This window comes from Sinohyriopsis cumingii, chromosome 7, assembly GCF_028554795.1.
Source record: "Sinohyriopsis cumingii isolate HCF-2022 chromosome 7, ASM2855479v2, whole genome shotgun sequence".
Lineage (NCBI taxonomy): Eukaryota > Metazoa > Mollusca > Bivalvia > Unionida > Unionidae > Sinohyriopsis > Sinohyriopsis cumingii.
Genome location: NC_142967.1, coordinates 92,353,419 through 92,378,336, shown reverse-complemented (window position 1 = coordinate 92,378,336; position 24,918 = coordinate 92,353,419). Strand labels below are relative to the sequence as shown.

The window sequence follows — 24,918 nt, the reverse complement described above, 5'->3', positions numbered from 1 at the left end:
TCTTCTGATAGTACTATATACAGTTACCAAACCTTGTTAATGGCTTGTCCTTTGGGGTAAGGAAAAACATTGTCAATTGTGAGGTCAAAATCTTGAAATTCAGGGTCACTGACTGAAAGAAGAAAAATTGTTTCCCCACAATAACTGAAGTCATCAGCTGCTAAATTTCGTGAATGGCCTGCACTTCGCATAATTGAGAACCATATCCATTTCACTGTGACAGACAAAATTTTGTGGATGGCCTGCATTTGCTATAAGGAAGATGCCTGTTGTTTTGTGGTCAAAGGTCAAGGTCACTGACCAAAAGAAGACATTTTTTCTACACAGAAATGCCATTTATCTACCTAGAAGAATATTGAAGATGGGGCAGGTGTACATATTTAGTTCCCTTTCTGTATATTTAGATATTCGTGTGTAAGTTGTATGTCGTTATAGCAATTTTTCAACATTTTTTAACTTTGTTGACTTGGAATTTGGTCAGTGTTGGGGATATACTTGTTTTACAAATACTAGCTTATTTCCTAAGGAAAATTCATGACTTTGTATATATGTATGAGATGTTCATTCGAGAGCTAAATGTTTCACTAAATGAAGAAACACTTTCTTAGCTCATGTTTCCATGCAGTACATTTCCATGTTGTGCAAAAGTAATGCTGACTCCTGTATTCCTCATTATGTTAGCATGTCATATGTTGTTATTTACTATATTTACCGATGCATTTGATGGAAGTCACTATCATTAGTTATTTTATCATTTTGCTTTTTGAGTGCAGTGATAATGTAAAACTAGATTGTCATTGCCGTGTTTTATTCTACTTTCAGCCTAGAGATGCTCATTGAAAAAGATAAACACTCAATCTACAATTCAGGGGATTCAGTCAAGAGCCGAAAATTCAGGAGGTCCCTCTACCATGGAGGAATATTTATTTGTCTTATGAGTCTCGTGAGAATCTTTTATGCAAAGGAGGAGGTCTGGACTGAGTGTTCGTTTTAAACTGTGATGAATTGGCAGAATTCTCCTCTTTATCTGAAGAGTTGGTCAAGGGAGGGAACTCTGCATATTTCCCATGCAACTGGGTGTGTTCATTCTGACCAGCCAGTCACATCAAGTAATGATGTAAAAACACTTGATATGCATTTACTTGCCAATTGAAGGTAGAGACAAGGTGCAGATTTATACCTTTCATGATTTTACATCACTGTGTCACTTGTTTTCATTTCTTATGTAAGGTTTTTGTTACATCATTAATTAATGCATCTTAGTCTATGCCAATTGGCAACTTGTTGTGGACTTTATCATATTCTTTTTAGTAACATATAATACTTTATGAATCTTGTGTCTTGTCAGTACAGTACCTACCTCACAAGAAATACAATCGACTGTGTTGAGAAGGACCCTCAGATTTATCAAAGCTTTATACAATCCCACCTGCTTCAATCAAGTCCTCGAATCGCATTGATCGGGCTATCAACGTCAGACAAAAGATTTTGATTGGTGTTACAAGCACAGTTTGGAGAAGACAAACCACCTATTTTCTGGTTTGAGAGTAAAACTGAAGTATTAAGATTAGATTCAGTGAAAGCCAGGGTGCTGAAAAACAATGCTCAGATTTACCCTTAAAAGAATAATCAGTCTCTCTACAGATTTGTAGAAACTGGTGTCATAAAGTTTATAAATTAGGAGGGAGCTGAAGCCTAATATGTGTTGATTTGTCTTTTAAGTTCCTGAGATGGGAGGGAGATGCTGCATAACCTTTAACAGCACTTAATGAAAAAACAGAACATTAAAATTCTAATGTTAAACTTTAGATGTATGTTACATGCCTTTAAATATTAAAGTCTCTTGTAAAAAGGTGCCAAAATGACAGTAGAGTATTGTACACAATCAAATTCTTTTTTTTAAAAAACTGAAGTAGGAAACTTGAGATCTTTAGAGGAAAGTACCATGTAACAGATAATTTTTGCAGTCGTCTAATTTGTGCTCATTGTTGCTGTTTGAATGGGACCACAAAACTTACAATTGTGAAAATATTCCATCTTTCTGGAGCTATGACTTTCTCAGTTTGATGGCACAAATTACAGATATTACTGTACAGATGAAGAATTTTTTTATAGAGAATTTAGTGTTGACAAAGTTTGCAGTTATGCATTGTCTCCTTTGTCTCCTTTATTGTCAGTCGTCATTGATGTATTATGATGACAGGTTTTAAGATAAGGTTTGATGTTCTTAAGGCAAATTGCTTATTTGCATCAGTAGTTGCATTTGCAAGATATCTGCATGTATTGTGCTTTTCTTTAAAGAAAATTTAGATGAGATGTATACACTTTCTAATACCTAATTCTGTGAAAAGGGAACCAGTAATTGGGTTTGAATGGTTTTGTTCTTTTGAACGGAAATGTTATTCATATATTTTCCTTTTTTTAATTAAACTAGACCATTTATTGTGCAAGAATGTATGGACATGAAATAGTTCACATGATGAGTATAGCTGTTGTTTATGTACAAGTGTTCATGAAGTCTGAATGCAGAATCAAAACCCATTTATATGCATCAGATAGCAACTGATGTGAATTATTATTTTGTTTGTATTGGAAGACATTAGTTGACATCTCATGTTGTATATTAAGGCACAATTGTACTTAAGTATTCAGTAAGTAGCTTGACTTGTTATTTGTTGAAGCGTACGTATGTCACACCAGGTTACAGGGATGGTACATAGTGTTTTATATTCTTATCTTTTCTTGGCTAGAGTACGAAGCAAGATTTTAATCTTGAAGTTGCAATCTGGTTCCAAGGCTATAACAAGATTATCACACACAAATTTACTATCTCATTCAAGATAATGATAATTATTTCATGATTAAACTTTGATGTTCTAAGGCGCTTGCCTTTACAGATTAGTCACACATCTCACCTCTCTGCATGGATTTGAATCTCGGTGCAGTAAATGTTAGTATGTGAGAAAGCATCCTGTAGTTAGTGGTTCTTCCCTGGATTTTCCCAGGTTCTTCGCCAAAAATACAGGCCATCATGTTTAGCCTACCTTGTGCTGAAAAATGTCGTTATACCCCAAAAAAAAAAATGAAATTGACTTTAGTCAGCGAGACATCAGAGTAAAAAAATATATAAAATAATTTTTTAAAATCCAAATCGCATCAATTCCCTTTTTGGCCTCCAATAGGACCATCCACATTTAATCGCTAAATGCCCTTCTCATTTTTACCAGGGCATGTACATTCCTAAACAAAACTGACATTCTTCCAACAACTTTTTCATTTAGCGTCATGACGATTTTACTTGCAGATGACTGTCCTTTGGGTTTCGATAATTCTCGATTTGTGATCATGCATTTCTGATGGATTTATGATTTGGTTTCATGGTATATTATTGTTTCCAATCGTAAATTGGAACATTCAGCTACAAAGGAGCTTTTCTTCCTCCTCCATTTTTTAATGCTCTCTGCAGACGCAGCAAAACATGGTATTTACTTGGGGTTTAAAGTTAAGCCATGGCCGACTGTATTTCCACTTCTCTAGAAACGTTTGGTTCCTACTTTCTTTATCATACTGCTTGTCACATTGCCTTTTGTCCTCGATATTGTCAGTTTTTAGCCCTTAGGCCATATTTTCCACACCATGTACAAATCGCCACATTGTTCCCTTTGCTTTCTTTGTTTAACTATGATCCTGGTCAGTAAATGTGATGAGCTTTACATGGCGGCCAGCGTAACTGGTGGAGGGAGAACCTGGGAAAAACTTTATCATATACCCACATTGGCCCACCTATGACTTGAACCTATGCAGACAGGTGAGATGGCAGTGATCAGTAAGATGAGCACTTTAGACCACTTTGCCACCTGGGGGTTCTATTTTAAATCAACTCAAATTGTTACACTAGTGATTGAAATGTTGCAGGTCATTAATGCATGGAAACATGATACAAGTTCTTCAGGCATAATTACTCTGTATACTTAAGAACTTGTAAATGGCATTTCTGGTACTGAATAATGGCAAGTTGAAACATGATTTAACTGTTTTCTATGCTAAGATGCATAGCAGTTGTCAGATATTTTGTATATTTTGTTATGTTAACATAACTGCACTTTACGTTTGCAGAGGCACAGTCCTCGGTGATGGAATGCAAGCGAGAGAAAGAGTTGCAAATAAAACTTTTTATTGTTTAATTAACTGGCTATGAAAAACAATTTACTACAGATTTTTTAATTCAGGAACTCATTGTTAAGAAAGCCTAGCTTATATTGTCTTAGCTCTTGGAGTCTTGGGCTCTTGAAGCTCTTTTTACTCTATGTAATTAAATGAGAAACAATAATTTAAACACTCAGAAAAGTTTATTCTGGAATTTGCAACGTACTAAAAATGCCTTCATTTCTGCCACCACACTAGGTGATCACTTTGGATAAGGCTTCACACTACTTTGATTTTCAGCACATGCTAATTTTAGCTACCAATGACTGGAATATTTCTTCAGGAGAAAAAAAATTGTGAAAGAAATCTTCCATTGCATTTTCATTGAAGGCAAATGTTAGCACTAAATCTGCTGTAAAATCGTACACATGAACTGGCCCCATGTGTTCCCCATGTGTTCTGACCATATTGTTGGCCCTAAATCTGCTGTAAAATCGTACACATGAACTGGCCCCATGTGTTCTGACCATATTGTTGCATGTTTCACCCTGAGATTCCAATAAATCTGAAATATCAGGTGTTGAAATGGGGCTTGTACTAGTAATGTCTGATACTTTGTCTTGAATCTAATCATTGAAGTCAATGCCATTTGCAATTGAATTGTTTAAATACACGAATGTTGCCATTTTGTTTCACTTTCACAGTTGACCTTGTTTTCAGTGGAAATTCCCATTTATAGGCTGTAAAATTACTAATAGAACACTTTTATCATTTTGTGTAATGACTACTTTCATTGGCTAAATCTTATTAAAAGGACTGGATATTTGCAATTTCATCCAGTGAAAAGCTCTAATATGAAATGTTTTTATGTGTCCCTTGGCCAGAAATGCGTGTTCGAGTCAACAGGGACAGAGTATAATTAGCAACTTTTTTTTGTCTCCAGGGATACAAGGCTATTTTTAGCATCACATATATGCATTAGCAGAAGGTAAAGAGTTAACAATGGAGCCTGGAAATTTCATCATATAAGCAAAGCTTTGATTACCTTAGCGCTAGAAGTCCTAAGCTCTAGAAGTTCTTTTAACAATGGAGCCTGGAAATTGCAACACATAAGCTTAGCATTGATTACCTTAGGCCTAGGAGTCCTCGGCTCTAGAAGTTCTTTTAACAATGGAGCCTGGAAATAGCAGCATATAAGCTTAGCATTGATTACCTTAGGCCTAGGAGTCCTAGGCTCTTGAAGTTCTTTTAACAATGGAGCCTGGAAATTGCAACATATAAGCTTAGCATTGATTACCTTAGGCCTAGGAGTCCTAGGATCTAGAAGTTTTTTTAACTATGGAGCCTGGAAATTGCAACATATAAGCTTAGCATTGATTACCTTAGGCCTAGGAGTCCTATTATCTAGAAGTTTTTTTAACAATGGAGCCTGGAAATTGCAACATATAAGCTTAGCATTGATTACCTTAGGCCTAGGAGTCCTAGGCTCTAGAAGTTCTTTTAACAATGGAGCCTGGAAATTGCAACATTTAAGATAATCTCAGGTCAAGTACAGTTCCTATTTACAATCAGTATCTCTCATCTGTATTTTTTATATATGATTCTTTTAGAATGCAGTTTCATCACTTTCCCAGTTACATGACTGGCACATGAGTAGTCCACAGGGATAAATATTATATTGGTTTAATATAACTATTGCTCATTATTGAAGCCTAATCATTATTTTTAGTCTTTATTGGGGGATGATGTGATGCCCTCCATCAGCGTTTTTTGTTAGTTACATTTCCCTCTAAACTGTTGAGAGGAAATTCATATAATTTTGTAGTTATGTTGCCCTCAGGGTAAGCATCTTCCAAGGGGGGTGTAGTCCTCGTTCCTACCCCTGGAGTCCCTAAGCCATAATGGATAAGATGTTTAAAAATTTCAATTACAGTGACATTTTTAAATATTTTGTGACCAAATTTTATATATAGTTATAACAGAAAGATGCATCAAATAATGTGCAACTTTCTTCCAGTGGGCTGCATCCAGCCCTTATCTTGCTTTATTCATTTATTTTACACAATGCATTGGGTTGGGTTGGGAGTGAGTTAAATTATCAGGTAGAAAGCATGGAGATTTTGCAATATTAACCCATTTCAGTTGCCTTGGTTGTATTTACAGGGTTAGAAGTAGACCTCAGAAACTTTAAAAACTGCAAATTTCATTTTAACCTTAGAAACCTATAAAAAGCTTTAAAAACTAAAGGAAACAAATAATAAAACTAAAATTTTTGACAAAAATGGTGAATGGCTCTACCCTGATCCTAGAAAAAAGTGTCTTTTTACCCATGGTTTTCCATTACTTTAGCCTAGCAGTCTAGAAAGTGCATGAACTGTGCAAATTACATACATCCGGTTATTTTAATTATTTATTTTAATTTGTTTTAATTTTATACAGGAAGCATGCTTTATAGGGTTTGTAATAAATGTTATGCTTACCATGGAGATAATTCTGTAACTGTTTTAAACTGCAAAAATATTTTAAAACCTTGAAAAACCTAAAAATAACTTAAAATTTTAAAAGTCATGTATTTAATTCAGTATTATAATTTGTGAGCAGGTAAAATAATAAAAATTTATTCTTATTTCTTATTCAAAATACTTTGCCAACCTTTTGAAAATGCTTGCTCACTCACAGGGTCTGTTTAAGAAAGTGCAATGGTAAGTTTAGTGCTAATTTATGTTCAGTCTCATGCTGACAAACCATAAGTGCTAATTATGCATCATAATTTCAAACCAAACTTTATTTCATTATAAATCACAGCTAAGCATCCCACCTTTTTCATATAAAGGGAGTACTTTGCCCAAAATTTTTCAGTCCTAGAACGGACTGTATTTGGTAGGCAGAATTGGGAGGGGCAAAGATCTTGAACTGGTAGCAAGCCTTTGGAATTGTACAACTTAAATATTTGTACATAGCTCCTTTTCTTTTTTATCTTGTGGCTCATGGTGCCCATTATAATAGTAACAGAAAGCAAGAAAGATCAATTTCTTTGTTGAATTTTGTACACACTTTGGGCAGTAATGAGCTTATTAAATCTGATTGTGTTGGTTTGAAGAAAAATTCAACCATTTTTTTTCTTTCTCAGACCGGCTTAGATGCTTTTAGTTCAAATCTAACCTGTTTATCATAGGTATGACGATTTTGTAAGCCCATATGTGTAACAATAACTTGATCATGTCTCTGGACACAAAACTTTTAATGTTGACATTATGCAGAGCATTTGTGCAAAGAGTATATACTTGTGTATAAAAAAATTAAACTTTAAATTAAAAAAAATCAAGTTGAACATGTTTATAACGAAATGAAGAGTTAAGTTTACTCAAGAATTTTGTTATAAACTGGAGAACCATAGATTATTATGTCATTGGGGCTTTATAAATAGTTAGCTGTTAGTGGAAGATAAGTAAATTGGAATTTGTTATAAGCATGTTCATTTTTATTTGACAATGCAAGGTACCTGTATCATTATGATAATATCCTGTCTCTTGTATAGTATGATATTGTATATCATGATTTTTGTCATGTTTGAACAAATCTATTTATTTTAGAGTAACTTATTTCTCAAGTAATACTGTATACATATTTTGTATGCTGTTTCACAGACAGAATTGTGCTTTGCTGGTTCAAGCACAAGTCTTTGAATCATCAGACTGGTCAGAGTCGGAGCCCAGTGTTTTATCTACCCATGCGTTATTCATCAGATATGCAGACTTTTACAATTTGACGTACAAAAGTCGTTGACAGTACTTAAATTGACATACCCCGATGTAATGTTTTGCTGATTAATACAAAACAAAGGTTTGGTCTAAAAATCGTTGCCATTAACTTAACACACAGTTAAGGCTTGGTCTAACTACTTTATTGGCTAGATTACAACTCTCCCAAACAGGGAAAACAAACGCACATCAGTTTCTTAGCTGATGTTATCATAACACATAGGGATACAACTAAATGTGGAGCCTGGAGCTGACCTTATGTGACCTGTAACTGTCACATCATTTGTAGCAACAGGATGTTAGAACCGTATAATCACCATACCCAAGAAAGGCAGAAAAGAATCGCATGATTTTAAAGTGATTCTCACGAGAAACTTTTATTTTGTGCACATCCTTGTCATGCAATGAAGCAACAATTTCCATTCGCTCAATTGTATGGCTTGCGTTGTTTCAAGATACTGTCATTGTTCGACTGAAAATGGCATCCAAGGCAAAATAATTAAACTAGATCTGAAACAAATGAAATTATCATTTGGACAGTGTTTTTGTAACTGACTGTAGATAATAGTATTGTTATCGAACCAGTGGAGCCTTCATCATCTAAAGATGGTGTAACAGTTACTCATAAGATCTAACGTAATTTTGTGCAGCAGTGATTGAAAACATACAGCTGGATACATTTTCACAAAGAAGTTAATTTGAGTGATGAATGTGACAGTGAAGATGCCTTTATGTTTTGCCATACAGAGGCTAAAATAAACCTTGATGGTCAAATGTACAGAAAACAATAACTTTCAGAACAGTACACTGGCAAGGCATGCTGGGTTGCCAGAACACAAATTGCTGATTGAAGGTCCACAACACCAGGCAGATTTTAATGCAGTTTTACAAACAAGACATAGAAGTGAAAGTGATACTAAGTGTGTACATTGGCTGAGTGTAGAAGACATCCCTTTTTAAAATACAAATCTCTTCTTAATTTAATACACAACTTAACAGCTAAGAAATTGATGCCATTGGCATTTTGAAGAATTTTGCCGTTCATTATGACTCGGCTGCTACCTGTTCAGAGGTGCTGGAGAGCCAATCAAAAGTTGTTGAGGATAGTCTAATATGTGACCTGCAAAATTTGTCATTTGTGACAGCAATGGCAGGTGAAAGCACTGACATAGCCAACAATAAACGCCTTGTCGTTCATATATGCTCAAATTATTTCTGATGGCATGAAACCATTAACAAGATTTTTAACAAATATAGAATGTTCAGATGCTTCTGGCAAGGGAATTTTATTGGCTTTAGTCACATTATATAACTAATATTTTTGTTGTGTATTAAAACAAATTTTAAAAAAAAATTATTGAAGACTGATCATTGGCTTGAATAGGGCTCAGGTTTGGATTTTGACTTACTGTTTTTTGCCTTGATGAGTCAGATGACTTGCATGAAGCCATTTGTAGATAAAACACAGAGCCTAACACTGATTCTGTCTTCGCTGTGCAGATTTGGAACAGTTGCATTGGAGGATACGTCTAAATGACCTTCAAACATCACCATAAAATTTTAAACCAAATTAATCATCTCATTCTTTTAAAGAACAAACCATCACTGTCTTAAATGTGAGGTTTTTGTTATTTTAAATTGTTTTTAAAGAAATACTGAATTAGAATTGGGGTCATTCTGACATGATTTCCAGTGTGACTATTTCAGAACTTAACAGCTTAGATCGACAAAATGTCTAAATCTGATTTCAGTCAGGTAGCTTTTTCATGAATGAAAGATGCATGACCACTTTGCCTTGCACTGTGGATTCCTTTATTATTATAAGTGTTATTATTTTTTTTCTTACTTGGAGAAGAGAATGTACTGATAACTGTCTCTTCTCTGGAGTTCATGAGACCACAGGTAACTACCATCATGTTAGTTAAATTAGAAAATCATCATACTTTTCCCCCATGATGCACCATGCTGATGTGAAACTAGCAAGTAATCAGGGCAGCGCACAGGCAAGTTTCCAAACTAGCTGTATGGGGATGACGTCAGTGTTGTGTGAATGCATCACATGGTAACCAGTCAGGTGACACATTTTTTTTTATTTGTTACCAACCTGTGATATTGGCTTAGAAATTTTGTCTGGACACCAATGAAGGAATAAATGACATGGTCAGAGGGAAGAAAATTGTACATCTTTTTAGCATCTTCAAAATTTTTGTGCACAAGGATTTCTTTGTCATCGTATTACATATTCAGACTTTTGTGATTATATAGCTGAGTACAAAATATTATATGAATTCTTCAAAATAATTAATATTCGAATAAACATGAAGTCTCTTAAAAGTAATTAGTACTCTTTCCACTTTGATAGCATTTTCCTGTAAAGGACCAATATAAATATATCTACTTTTAAATGTTTGTCTCTTTTAGGCTAGAAAATTTGAAAATGAAGACGTGTACATGCAGTACCTGTTCATAAAGCCAAGGAGGGTTATGTTATGGCCATTCGATGGCAATTTCCATTTAAAAAAATCTGCCTGACTGATTTGCATGAGATTTTTCAGGAAGCTTTGTATCATTAAGTGCATTCCAGTGTGATGGATGCAAATTTATCATCCATAACAGCTGCTATTACTAAAAATAGACCTTTAAACAGCTTCTTCTTAAAAACTGCTAGACAGAATTTTGACTAAATTTGATACAAAGCTTCCAGGCATGAAAGGTCTTTCATATTTGTTAAAGATCATTCAGCTCTATCATCAATGTATAATGTAAAAAAGTAGAAAAACCTTGAGAACTCTTAAGAACCATGTTGCAGAATTTTGCCCAAATTTGATAGCGTCCTGGAATGGATGATTTGCAGTTTTGTTGTTGTTGTTGGGTTTAACGCCATTTTTCAGCGCACGATAGGCCATGCATGGCAGCCAGTATTAATGGTGGAGGAAGAACCCTGGAAAACCCCGGGAAGAACCACCGACCCACGAGAAGCTACTGGCAAGCTTTCTCACGTACCCACATTGGTCGAATCCTAGACTCAAACCCATGCAGACAGAGGTGAGATGGCAGTGATCTGTAACAGAGAGCACTTTAGACCACTCGGCCACTCGGGGCTCTGATTTGCAGGTTTGTACAGATAATGCTGATGCACCATTAATTATGGCCATGAATACATAAAGGGTCCCAGGTGTACTCATTAATTATGGCCATGAATACATAAAGGGTCCCAGGTGTACTCATTAATTATGGCCATGAATACATAAAGAGTCCCAGGTGTACTCATTAATTATGGCCATCAATACATGAAGGGTCCCAGGTGTACTCATTAATTATGGCCATCAATACATGAAGGGTCCCAGGTGTACTCATTAATTATGGCCATCAATACATGAAGGGTCCCAGGTGTACTCATTACTTATGGCCATCAATACATGAAGGGTCCCAGGTGTACTTATTAATTATGGCCATCAATACATAAAGGGGTCCCAGGTGTACTCATTAATTATGGCCATCAATACATAAAGGGGTCCCAGGTGTACACACCTTTACCAGTAACTTCCATCTCACCTCTCTTATGTAGGTTCATGTTTCAAGCTCAACCAGTATGGGTTTGTGAGAAAGCTTGCCCGTAGTTTTCTGGTGGGAGTAGGGGGAGTGTCGGTGGTTCTTACCAGAGTTTTCTTGGGTTCTTCCTCCACCAGTTATACTGGCTGCCATGTGCTGAAAATAATCATTGAACCCACAGTAACAACAACAAAAAATAGAAAAGCCTTTGAATAGCAATTTTAAAACTGCCCATCCAAATTTCTTCACATCTTTCCACCGATGGCTTTCAGATTAGTACATATCATGATGATCTGCGATGAAAGGGCCTTGATTGCTTAAAATATATAATACTTTTAAAATTGACCAAATTACTTTATTTTTCACATCTTTGCACTTAAGAATTTGACTCAGAATTGCCATTAGTATGTACGAGATGAATACATTTTTAAAAATATCGTCTTCATTGGCATTGAAACCGTTGAATATTATAGATCTTGACCAAAGTTGGAATATTTTATTACTAGCACATGTCAAGAAGTTAAATGTCCTCTTTATTATCACCATGCTTGTAAATTTGCACATCACCTTAATGGATTGGCTGGAATGAAACAGAATTTGACAGAAAGCACCCAAGCGTGAAGGGCTTTTAGGTTCACACAAATGATTCTAGTCGGCCATCGGTATGGCTGCCGTTACTGAAAATAGACTTTATTAGATGCATCTAAAAGGTTGCATAATAGAATTGAATCAATTTGAGAGAAAGCAACTTGGCTTTCACATTTATCTGTATTATGACTGTCTGCCATCAAATAAGACCACTGTTGTTAAAAATAAATTTAAAAAATAAACTTTCACACAATTTTAAGAAGTTTAAACAAAAGACACTTATATGACCAATATTAACAGAAGGTGACCAACATTAACAGAAAGCATCCTGGCATAGCGATTCTTTCAGTGGACACATGATGTTGTGCGTGAAGATTTACAAAATGCTTGAAACTTACAAACTTTTTGTTTTTGTTGTTGATAATGTTCAATCAGTGGCATTGGAAGAAATATCTGCAGATAGCATCCTTCAGGCAAACATTTTTGGTGTAAGCTGCCTTTTCTGTTAAATGTTAGACAGGCAGGCAATCTCGGGACTGAATGGGTCTTGTGTTAAAATTAGCCACCCTTCTTACCTTAAAATTGGGGTTTGTAGAAAAGCCAAAATCCACCGCAATTTGTACCTCATGTATAAAGTGAATCCTAAATGTATCCATAATTTGCATAATCTGTGAGGTTCAGAAGATCTTTCTTGTTGGCAGTGAAATAATTACCAAGGTTAAGAGAGATAAAAATCAGCCTTAAGTTTTTCTGTGTAACAAAACCCTAGCAAACAAGATCGGACAACTTTGAGTTTGATAATTGTAACAATAATTATTGATAATATTTATTTTACTAACAACAATACATTACCTACTACAAATGCATTGCTTTCTTTTACTGGGAGTGAAAGTCCCCTGTCCAAGCCATAACATTTCCTCCACAAATTATTTTAGATAATTAGAATGATCTAAAACTAAAAAAACATGGACTGGTCTGACTCCTGCATCACAGCCCATAATTAGATCTTGTTCTCATTTTTTTTCTTTGTAATGCATGTTAGATGTGTGCATTTTGTTATGAGATAATTGCATTTGTCTTCTGTACCAAAACATTTTTTGGAATTTTTTTTCATTTGAAGATGTTGGAGGGTTAATTGAGCTTTCTTGATAGTTTTTGAGGAATTGTTCACATTTTGCTTTGCAATCAGTGAGTAAGCATTGTATTCCCCTTTCGCTGTTCTGCTTCAGGGGTAAGTATATCTTGCCCAGTTTTTATTCCAGAAAAGAAAAATGAAAATTATTGTTTCATTGCATATTTTGTTCTCTTTCAGAGTATTGCAGGGTGTGAGAAAGTGTTGGCACCAAAAGACCCCATGAGACTCTTGTGCCACTTTGCTTAGTATACACTGAATGTGTACAGAGCTGTCCCATTTGCTCTTTGTGGTTCAAAGAAGTGTGGGAGCTGGCTGAAAGTCTAAGCATTTCCAAGGGAAGGAAGAAAGACCCTTCTCATCTTCACTTCCAATCCCAAGAGGGGTGATAAAAATGCCCCAGTGGGGCAAGTAGGCTGTGTGACCTAGTTGGTCCAGTAATCAAATACCCTAGGATCTCTGACGCTTGATCAGATGTCAGTGCTGGTGAGGGATTGATCCAGGGTCACTCCCTCGGGAGGAAAGACAACTGAAAAGGAAGTGCCTCTGATTACGGAGTAGTAGTACCCTTCTAGCGCTGTTGTCCAGGCTAAGGTGATGAACAAATTGTGCCATCTTGGAGCATTAATGTTTCTTAAGTAAATTTTTGCATGGTGACCAGTGACCAGTCATTGGATTCCCATGCATCTGTTCAATCCCAATGAGGCAAGGGAGTTGTGAGGTACTGGACTGACGAAAGAAGGGGACCAGATAAAAATGCTGACCTTTCTATGTTCCCTTTTAGTACATTTGCAAAGTTTTCCAACCCCGTTTTGGAAAGTGAATCATCTTTTTCCTCTTTTGTGCCATGGATTGCCCTTGCATGGGTACAAAACAGATGTTACAGGCCTCAGTCCTGTGTTGTCCATCTTGGCTGAGGCAAATGGACAAGCTGATTCATCCTTGCAAGACTCTCTTGGAAGGTTGAGAAGAGGCATTCTCAGTCACCTGAGAGGAGTCCATTATCAGCATTATTTCTGTGACCCCCCCCCCCCCTTCTCCATGAGGTGATGAGGGACAAGGATAAACCTGTTATCACCTCACTGTTTCCTCGGAAACATTCAGAAAGTGACAGTCCTGGCATGACTCTTTTAAGTGAATTCTATTCTAGTGGTTTCCTGTGAGTTTGAGGAGGAAATGGTGGCTTCAGTTCCTCCTCCTCCCTTGTGCTTCCCTGCCTCCTCACCATTCCTAAGAATTATGTCCCCATCATGGGGGCTTAGTGGACCAAAAGATTCTCTCCAACCGGGTCCAGGAGAGACTCTGGGGTGTGTGGGCAGTCACATATCTGGACCTATTTTAGCTCCCATATTCCACGATAATTAGGGAGCTTACTTAGAAATTATTCTGTGGCCAAGAGTTTGAAAGACAACAGAAAGGATGCTTTGTCTCCCCTTTCTGCACTTTGATCTATAGTGTGAGCATCCAGTTACAGGGTCCACTTGCCTGCTTGGTCTCTTCTCATGGATGTTGGATGCTGGAGCATCTTGGGTGGGCATTCAGCTGGGACCTGGGCCCATCTCCCAAAACCTTGGAGTCATTAGAGCTAATGGCCTGAATGTAGGTCACCATTGCCTAACACACCAATCTCTTTTCAGTGACCTCCTTCAGCAGTTTCTGCACTAGGTAGCAGATCTGTCCAGGTGAACTCATCCTGACCACCCTTTGGGTCTTTTTCTTACGTATTTCAAGCAGACATCACTCCTAGTCTCACAGCATCCTCACTTCAAACCTCCCTTTCACCAGTCACTCAAAACAGCTGGAAAGACCTTGGAGGGAATGGCATAGCTTGGTACAAGGGACCTTTCAGGCCAGGAAAAGGAAAGTAATGCAGTAATTGCAAAGAAGTATCACATATTTAAAATTAACCCCACCCCCACCCCCACCCCAACCTCTACATTTTCTTACTGTTTTTGAAAGGGGGTGGGAATTACATGAAACATGATTATAAAAATTTAGAGATTGACAAGACCAGAAATTTGTGAAGGAAATTTCCTGCAAAACACAGATAAGGCTTTGGTAAATTTCTTACGTTTTTTCTTGCTAGTCATACTGTGTAGTCCTTTGACTGTTGTTAATTAGCACAAGTTGGTTATTGCTACATCTCATAAACTACTTGGAGGATTGCCATGAAACTTTACACATTGGTCTAGATGGTCCTATATGAAAATGATGTTTCTTGGATATTCAATATGGGTGTCACAGTGGCCATCTTGAAAATCTTATAAATTCCTGAATGGAAGGTTATGTCTAGTCGTCTAATTGGACCTAATGAAAATGGTGCAGATCTGACTTCCATCATGGCAACCATAGGAGCCATATAAAAAAAAATTATTATTGCTACTCCAGATTGGATGGTCAAGTCAGCACGGGGTTTTCACTAAGTAACTTCTTAAGATGTCCTCAATACAGATGGCGCCATCTGGCCACAAAACAGCCTTCTTTAAAATCTTATTGTTGCTACTCCTCATGAATGTGAAGTCGTATTGACATGGTGTTTTCACAAGTAGACTTCCTATGATGTCTAGGTAGCCCTAAATGAAAACATGGCTAATCTGATGTGCAATATGGCTGCCACGGTGACCAGCTTGAAAATCTTTTATCACTATACTCCTAAATGAATATCATCTCAAGAGTTTTCACGGAAACACTCATAATGTTTTGTTGATCCTATGTTAAAATGGTGCTGATTTTACATCCAATATATTTCCATCTTAAATTCTTGTTTTAGTTACTGCTAAATGGAATGTCATTTTTACATTAAGGTTTTCATCAGAAGAGTTTTTATGGTATCTAGTCTGAAAATGATTACAATCAATCTTGAAAAGAACTGTGTCAACAGAAGATATTTACTGATTTTCTTGATTGATTTTCATTGAGCTCCGTTTGTTTGACACTTGACAGTAAGTATAATGTTGACACTTAACAGTAAGTAGAATGTTGACACTTAACAGTAAGTAGAATGTTGACACTTAACAGTAAGTATAATGTTGACACTTAACAGTAAGTATAATGTTAACACTGGATATGGGCTTTCATTTCAAAATTTGTGTCAGAAAAGCTTGGATTGATGTCATTTATATATTGGCAGCAATTCCTGTTCATTGTTCACAATTTTTATTTCAGATTAAACAGCATTGCTGAAAGGATTTGAAAAGCATTAAAAATAGGCTGTTTAATAAATACAAAAGTGCATTCATGTTTTTTTTTCCCCAACTTCTGGGAAAGAACTTATTTGATATGGTGTATGAAATACTTTTTGTCATAACAGCCTGAATACATTGTATTGTCATATAAAATTCTTTCTGCCAGTTTCGAACAAAACATGTAGTTTTGTATATGTGTTTGCTTTTGTATAATGCATAACTAACTGCAAACAGCATCAGTTGTCAAAAGTCTGCCATTATATGTGTCAGTACTTACGTATATCAATGTATCCTTGTCTACATTTTAGTGAAGATTTCATGTAAATGGTATATTACATGCTGATTCGATAGAAGAAGCTGGTAGATGTTGGGTTGATGTTCATCAATATATATGATGCGCTGATTCATTTTAATATGAAACCCCTTGTCGGATCAAGAATGCACTTTTGAAGGAGGACTTTAAACTCTGATAACTGTACTATGACTGCTGGCCAGTCAGTTACTTCAATATTAAGTGAAAAGAGAAATATTGATCACTCTGGCAACAATGCAAAAGTTGAGAATTTCTAGTGGATAGTACAAAAAGTGACACCATCTGCATGACAGTGAAGTTACTTCTGTGGCAGCTAGTTTGGAGACCCCAGTGTGATCTTTTGGAGTATTACGAAGTGAAAAGAGAAGTATTGGTCACTCTGTCGACAATGCAAAAATCAAGTTTTTCTAGTCGATTGTACAAAAGCACCATGAATTCATGCCAATTTTCTTTATTGTCATTATCATGCATTGTCAAGGTAGTCTGCCTTTGTAAAATCAACACTTACTGCACAGCTTAGAATACATGTTATGTTATGATATTTCATATGACGTTTCATAAGTGTATTGTAATGCTATGCACTCTGGGAGATTGAATGTAAAATTGACATGGTTGCAATGTCTATACCTTATTAAATAAAGATAAAGAAAATGTTTTATAAAAATTTATTAATTGCATTAACAGTCTTGTGAAAGATAATGACAAAATCAACTAACAGTAATATACAAGACCTTTCAAACATAATTACCATCTGTACTCACTCATTAGTCAACAAAAAACTGCAAACAAAGATCCTAATCTGCCATAGCATAATACACCTACAGATTATGATCTGTGTTGTTTGTTCTTCTCATCATCTTATCAAACTGAACAAACCCAGATCTGCCATTGCATCTTGCAGTGGCAGATTTGGGTCTGTGCATCTTTGCTAGCCAAGTTTTCGATAACCCTAGCTTCACCTTGGCATATCGAAAAGACATTTCTATGCTTTGGGTTGGTGAATATCATTGGATGTGACAGCAAGGCACCGCATCTAATGAAAATCAAATTGTTCAAATTGAACAATGGTGACAGAGTCGAGGGGAACACACAACTTGAACGGACTAATAAATAAACAATTTTCCACTGGCGGTCTGTGTTAGCACAAATACTTTTCATGCAAATACACCTGTAATGGCTTCACTCTTGTACATAGTCATGCTTTTGATGTTAAACTTACAAAGTATCCAAAGTCACCTGCCTCCAGGTTTTGGCCATTGTACAATAAACAAAGCTATTGGTTAGTTGGCATAACACACTGAAGGAGGCAACACACGAAATCCAATAGATGTCGCTAGGACAAAGCACCAGTATAGCTGTTCGACCCGTCAAGGTGTAGATAGGGTTATTGGAACCTTGGCTAGAGAAGATGGAGTCTGTGCAATTTGCAGTTGGACTTAACTTACAAATGAGTGTATATGGTACTATCAGTCGTAAGTTGGCAATGCAGGGTTTCTCTTGTAGAAAACTGATGTGTTCTCAGTAACTGGTCATAATAAAGAAAATCACTTTTATATTCTTTTCTTGTGTTATTGAGATATAAAAGGCACTTGTGATTTTCAACCTGTGCAAATTTTATGAATTTTTAAGTCTCAAGATACAAAATGTATGACGTGTTGAATAATTTTACTCGTGCCTCTTCGTTTTGAGGCATAGACCTATTTTTAGTATTGAACATGATTCGAGTTGTCACATTTAGCAGAGTTTGCAATATTCAGCACGTTTATTAACATTTAGAGGTTTACACCTGTGGCGTAAAATAATTATGACATGACAATACTAACCTTATAACCTGATATTCGTGATTTTATTGGTAGCTGTATCACTGCATTTGTATCCTATCACTCATTTGACCATGAACAAGATGAACAAAAAAATGCCCCTCCACTTCATATCTACATTAATATAGATTCAGGGAAAAGAAGATTTTGTTCTAGATGTTTTAAGAGAGGGGAATTTAACATTTGATTCTATAAAAAATGGATGTGCATGTTTTTCAGGAATTTAAGTCATACTTTTCATTTTCATCAAGCATTTGAACTTTGAATAATAATAATAATAATAATATAATAATAATATAATAATAATAATAAAAATAATAATAATAATAATAATATTTATTTGGAGTGATATAAGTAATGTCAGTGTTCAAAATTACGTGTTGGAAAATTATTAAATTTGGACACCACTAGGTTTGTTGGTACCCAATACATGTCCAACTGCAAATAATATGGAGCCAGAATTAATAGTCGTATTGTACTGTTATGTCTGGGTAACTGCCTTGATGTTTGATGGATAGCTCTTTTAGCAAAATATTAGATTTAAAACGTTGACTACAACAAAGGCTGAAACATACTTAAAAAAAAAACACAAAGATTGGATGTGCAGTTTTTAAGCTGTGATGCTTTACAATTTATACACTATGACAATCGTAAAGGTTTCAGAGTTGCTCCGACAAGCCAGATGACAATATTTTAACAAGGGTGTTACTGTGTAACACTTAACACCATGCCAGTGACAGCATTGGTTGGTAGAGATTGTATGTTTGTTGCAGTCTGTTGCTGTTTGACTTGGGACAGGAGAGTCCAAGATCTATAAATTCTAGCTTGTATTTGAACAGTGCAAACTCTGGCCTGCTATTGCATGATGGGACAGCAAATTTGGGTCTATGATGTCCTATTATTTATGGGTACAGTAAATCTGGAATCACTTTTGAAATGACACGTTAGTAATTGTTATTAAGTAGAAGAAATGTTTGTATATTTTAACTTGGCAGAGTAAAAATTATTTGCTGTACAGGATTATGAGATGTTTTATTGAAGTTTGGCTTGATCGGAATATTAAGTTAAGATTCCAAACTATTGAGCAGACAAGAAACCTAAGCCGCTGAAAGAGTTATTTCAGTGACCTTTATTTCAGTAGTGTATATAGTGACTATTTATGTAGTGTATATGGTGACTATTTCTGTAATGTATATGGTGGGACCAACTGTGAACTGTTTATTACCAAGTAATAATTTTTTTCTCTCTGATTGCCATTAATCTTTTATTGCTAATGTTTGTACTCCTTTCAGTAAGTTTTTTGTAAAAAGCATACTTAACAAAATGTAACACAAAAATAACATTGTAATAAAATAACTTTATTCACATAACTTGTATGGAGAAATGTTGTTGAAGATATATGGCTTTTTTATACTAGAAATCTACATTTTGCAAGAAGTAAAGAAATTTTACATAGAATTAGCAAACATATTTCCTGATTTTTTTCATGATCGATCAAAAACAAAGTTTATCTGATTGAAAAGATATATATATATATATATATATATATATATATATATATATATATATATATATATATATATATATATATATGCCAACACGTCACTTGTATGTTTAATCAAACCTCTACCCAGTGGAAGTATAAAAAAAAATTCTTTCTGTCCATTTTCTATCCTTGCATTGTAGAATCACCAGGTAGTTCATAAAAGTGATTTCCATTACATTCCGCAAAACTGATGAATATGCTTGAAAATTATCATTGCAGTTCATGCAGTTGCCATTTCTATTATGGCATGGAGAGTGTAAAGCTGCCAGTGCCACTTGCATTTAATGAATTGTCTAGTTTTTCTTCTCTATTGGTTAATTTGTCACTCCATCTATTATAGAAATTATAATCCCCATCATTCCACAATGTGCCATCTTCACTGTAATGTGAATGACTTTGACTAACCTTCTTTGCCACAATGATGGGATGTTCTCATTTTCTTAGAGGGTAATGAGGCTCCCATTTCTGCAAATGGACTCCTTACAGAACTGTTAAATAGACAGTATCTGTTACTGCCTGATACTCCAGACCTTGATAGATTGCTACTTGGAGTGAAAATTCTGTCAAATACTTGATGGCTATCACTGGGGATTAGAACATCTGTTGTAAATTAATAATGTTAATATTTGTTTTATTGTTCGATAATAGTACTTCAGTCTCACTTCCCAACTGGGGCCTTGGGTGGCCCAGTGCAGTCTCACTTCCCATCTGGGGCTTTGGGTGGTCTCACTTCCCAACTGGGGCCTTTGGTGGCCCAGTGCAGTCTCACTTCCCAACTGGGGCCTTGGGTGGCCCAGCACAGTCTCACTTTCCAATGTGGGCCTTGGTTGGCCCAGTAATCTAAAGTGCTTGCTTTTACCAATTATTGCCATCTCATTTCTGTCCCGTGGGTTCAGGTCTCGGGTTCAGTCGATTTGGGTGTGTGAGAAAGCTTCCCAGTAGCTACCCCTGAGTCAGTGGTTCATATACGGGGGTTTTCCTGGGTTCGACTTCCATCAGTTATACTTGCTGCCATGTATAATCTTATGTGCTGAAAAATGGCATTAAACCCACAACAACAACAACAACTACAGCACTTTCTGACTTGGCATTAACATTGTCTAGATTGACAATCTACTTTGTACATACAATAATAAATTGTCTCATGATAAAATGAATACAAACTTATCTAATATTTAGACCCAAATCCACTGTTGCAATAAAAACTGGAAAATTGGAAAATACACCGTTTCACGATTGAAAGAAAATAGTATAGACTCTAGTCTTCTGCATCGTGTAATGGCAAATTTGGTGTTTCCATAACTTGTGAGTTTGCATTTTTTGAGCTTGAGATTCTTTGACAGTTATAACTGATGTTACTTTTGAATTCTCATTTATGATTGTGTGATAGTTGAAACACAGTCTCAAAGCTTGAGGTCATTTTTTTTTATATCTACAGGCCAGGTTTTCATCGATTACACTTTCTTCTTGGAAATACAAAGTAACAAATTTGTTCATATTACGTCTGTTAAAAAGTTCAACGAATATATCTTTGTGCCAGAGTGAAAGTATACAGTGTGTGAAAAGATGTTATATTTTTATGATCGGTATCATTATGGTTTGGACTGTACACACGACGAGGATGGCCTAACTCTTAATGCAGAGATGGACAGCCTAAACCGATAAAGCATTATATTCGGTCAGTATAATGAATTCAGGCTTGCATATATATGATAAACTAGAAGGACTATATTTCTACTTTGCACAGTTTAAAATTTTTTTTTTTATTGTTCTGATAGGTATGTTAAGTATGCGGTATGACACTTAGGTCAATCTAAGGTGCAGAGAACACATCTGAAAAGCGATCCTTTTTTCTTTCGGAAATATTTCTCCCTAGATAATGAATTTAAAAGGCAATAAAAAAACTTGTAAGAATAGCTCTACAAAAAATGTAACAGTATTTATGACTACACTGTTTCCCAGAGGGTTGATACAGATTTTCATTTCGATCAATACAAATTACAGTATTGAATTAGAATTTCATAGACAAGGTTTGGCCATCTATTGAATGTGTACCATTTCAGCCACAGTAACTGTTGATGCTAGTCATTGTTTTGTCTCGTGTTCAACCAAGTTTCCATTTTATTAACGATTTTCTTTATCTCATAGATGTTGTGCCGAGACTTTAAATGCCAATGAAGTACATGGATACATTTTATTCATTTCTTATTTAATTGCAGTCATTATATATATATATATATATATATATATATATATATATATATATATATATATATATATATATATTCATTACTTACTTACGGTACTTAATTGCAGTCGTAACTTAAATATATTTCATTCATTACTTAGTAAGTTAATTGCATAAAAACTGGCCGTGCATCTTTCAGTGAGAGCAAATCAACTCTTGTCCTATAGCTGGCCTGGCACTATTTTCTCAGAAAGGGTTTGTGAGAAGCTCAAAATTTTAGTTCAAACTTCCTGAAATCAGGCATGCTACTTGGAGTATACCGACTTAATTGAAATTCAGCAGGTTAGTCGAAACAAAAGAAAGAAGATCCAGAAATTTACGTGAATTTTTGTAAGATTTCAGAACATTATGTTTTGGGATTTAAGCTTCAATTTTATGCTCAAAATTGTTAGAGATTATTGGGTCACAGATAATGATCACTGGAATATCAACTTTAATTTTGAATCATGGTTGATTTTATAAACTTTTATATATTTGTTTTATTTTCCCTTGCATAACATGTCAAAATATGAAACTTGGTGCTCAAAACATCATTATTTATTAATTGTCCAGCAGCTTGCAGTAATGCACTTGTCTTTCTCTCATAAATTATTCTAGTTTAATTTTAATTCTTTGATAAATTATTCTAGTTTGATTTTACAAGTTCACTTTTTATAGTACTTAATTGATTTTAATGGTTAGAACTCCATTATTGATAGGTGATGTGATTATTCAGGCAAGTAATTGGTAGAAAAGTCATTATCTTTGTTCAATTTCTTTAATACTGTTTGATATATATATGTATATATATATATATATATATATATATATATATATATATATATATATATATATAGTAGGTGAAAAGTGATTTTATCAAGGTGAAAAATTTGGATGCATGTCTACATAGCATCATTTATTGATACTGAGGAAGTGTTTATTATTAACACATACATAATGTTTGTATTTTGTTTTTGAAAAAATAGCAGTTATTTGCTATGAGTATTTGATGTGTGAAAAATTGGAAAACTACTGGAAGATTTCATCATCATCATCTATGTATCTGTTTTGTATGAATCATGTGAGTTATAAGATCATGACGTAAAATACATTCAATTTTGTTCTGATTCAACCTTATGGATCTTATTTTCCCTTTACTCTCCAACATCAAATAGCAGTTTTCTAATTTTTACTGGAATGATGGGCATGTTTGAAACTCCAGTATAATATTTTTTGTTTTGTTTCGCATGATGGGAGACTCCATTTCATCACGTTCACTGGCTGTATTGACAATTTGTATGCACAATAAATTGTGGTTTCAGTGAATAATCCACAAATCAACACAGTTGAGCGATTCATAGAAATAACGTACATTTTTACTGTACCAAAACTTGAAATGGTACAACATCAAGCCTGCTTGTCTATTGCAATCTATTTATTTGGAAATAGGAGTTTCAAATTAGACACTGAAGTGGTATTGATAGTATTCTACAATTTCTGCACTAGGGTTAAAGTTTTCATATTTCTGAAAATGAACGTTATTAGGAACACATTGTTAACAACGATAATGCTCCCCAACATGAAATACAATGTATTGTACGATAAACTACTGAAAATGAGTGGAACTATTCCAAAAGTCATAATAACACCAGCTTTTATAGATGTTTGTCTTGTCTTTTTTTTTGCTGGAGAGCCTGATTTTAATCAGACTGCTGTTACAAATGAGCCACAACAGATGGTTATACAGTGTACAAGAATGTCTCCTTTGACTGGCAAGCTGAGAGAAAATCTTGTGCAAGTAATGTTAAGTTTTCCTGATAGCAACAACTTTCCTTTAGAATAAATTTTATGATACAATAACTGTAAAATCAGATCAGTTACATATGATGATGGGGCCCACAACTTTTACATCTCGTTAACAACTCTGTGGTGTTAGCCTTCTGACACATCAAATACTAAAATCCATTTGGGTGGGATATTTCAAACTATTAATGTTGATGTTGGTGACCCACAGTATGGCGACACAGGTTTGGGTCATGACCCTTGGGTTACAAACCACTAGTTAAGCTGATTTTACAACTTTCCATTCAAATTTGAGAAGAGCCATGTTCCTTGTTTGACATAGTACTTTTCCCTATCTTGCATGATGATTTAATTTCTGCACAATATCTTTTGAAGGACTAAATTAACTCGGCCAGATTTAGTATGCCAGTTTACAAGACTTAGGTCCAGTTAAAATTTTCACTGTGTTCCAAATTGATTTAACTGTGTTGTGATTCATATTTGACTTATGAGTTTACCCTTGAATGCCATTTCATTTCCCTGCATAACTTCTGAAGACTTTCTTGATAATTTGTTACATGGCTTGTCATTAACAAGACCTAGATCAAGTTGAATTTACAAAATTTCTAGGGGCCCCGAGTGGCCGAGTGGTCTAAAGCCATCTCACCTCTGTCTGCGTGGGTTCGAGTCCAGGATTCGACCAATGTGGGTATGTGAGAAAGCTTGCCAGTAGCTTCTCGTGGGTCGGTGGTTCTTCCCGGGGTTTTCCCGGGTTCTTCCTCCACCATTAATACTGGCCGCCATACATAGCCTGTCATGTGCTGAAAAATGGCGTTAAACCCTACAACAACAACAACAACAACAAC

At 35.3% G+C, this 24,918-nt stretch overlaps 1 protein-coding gene across 5 annotated transcripts in view; it reads left to right on the top strand.

Moving 5' to 3' along the window:
* The window catches only part of LOC149795715 (G protein-coupled receptor kinase 5-like), a 96,613-nt gene extending 72,681 nt beyond the window's left edge, over positions 1-23,932 (top strand). For 2 of the 5 annotated variants that reach the window (XM_089965607.1, XM_089965605.1), the window contains one exon: positions 823-23,932. In XM_089965607.1, the coding sequence (XP_089821733.1) occupies positions 823-840 (18 nt within the window). In that variant the 3' untranslated portion in view covers positions 841-23,932. The remainder of the gene's footprint in view (positions 1-822) is intronic. The other 3 variants (XR_016422392.1, XR_016422394.1, XR_016422393.1) reach the window with 3 other exon arrangements.
* The last annotated feature ends 986 nt before the right edge of the window (positions 23,933-24,918 follow it).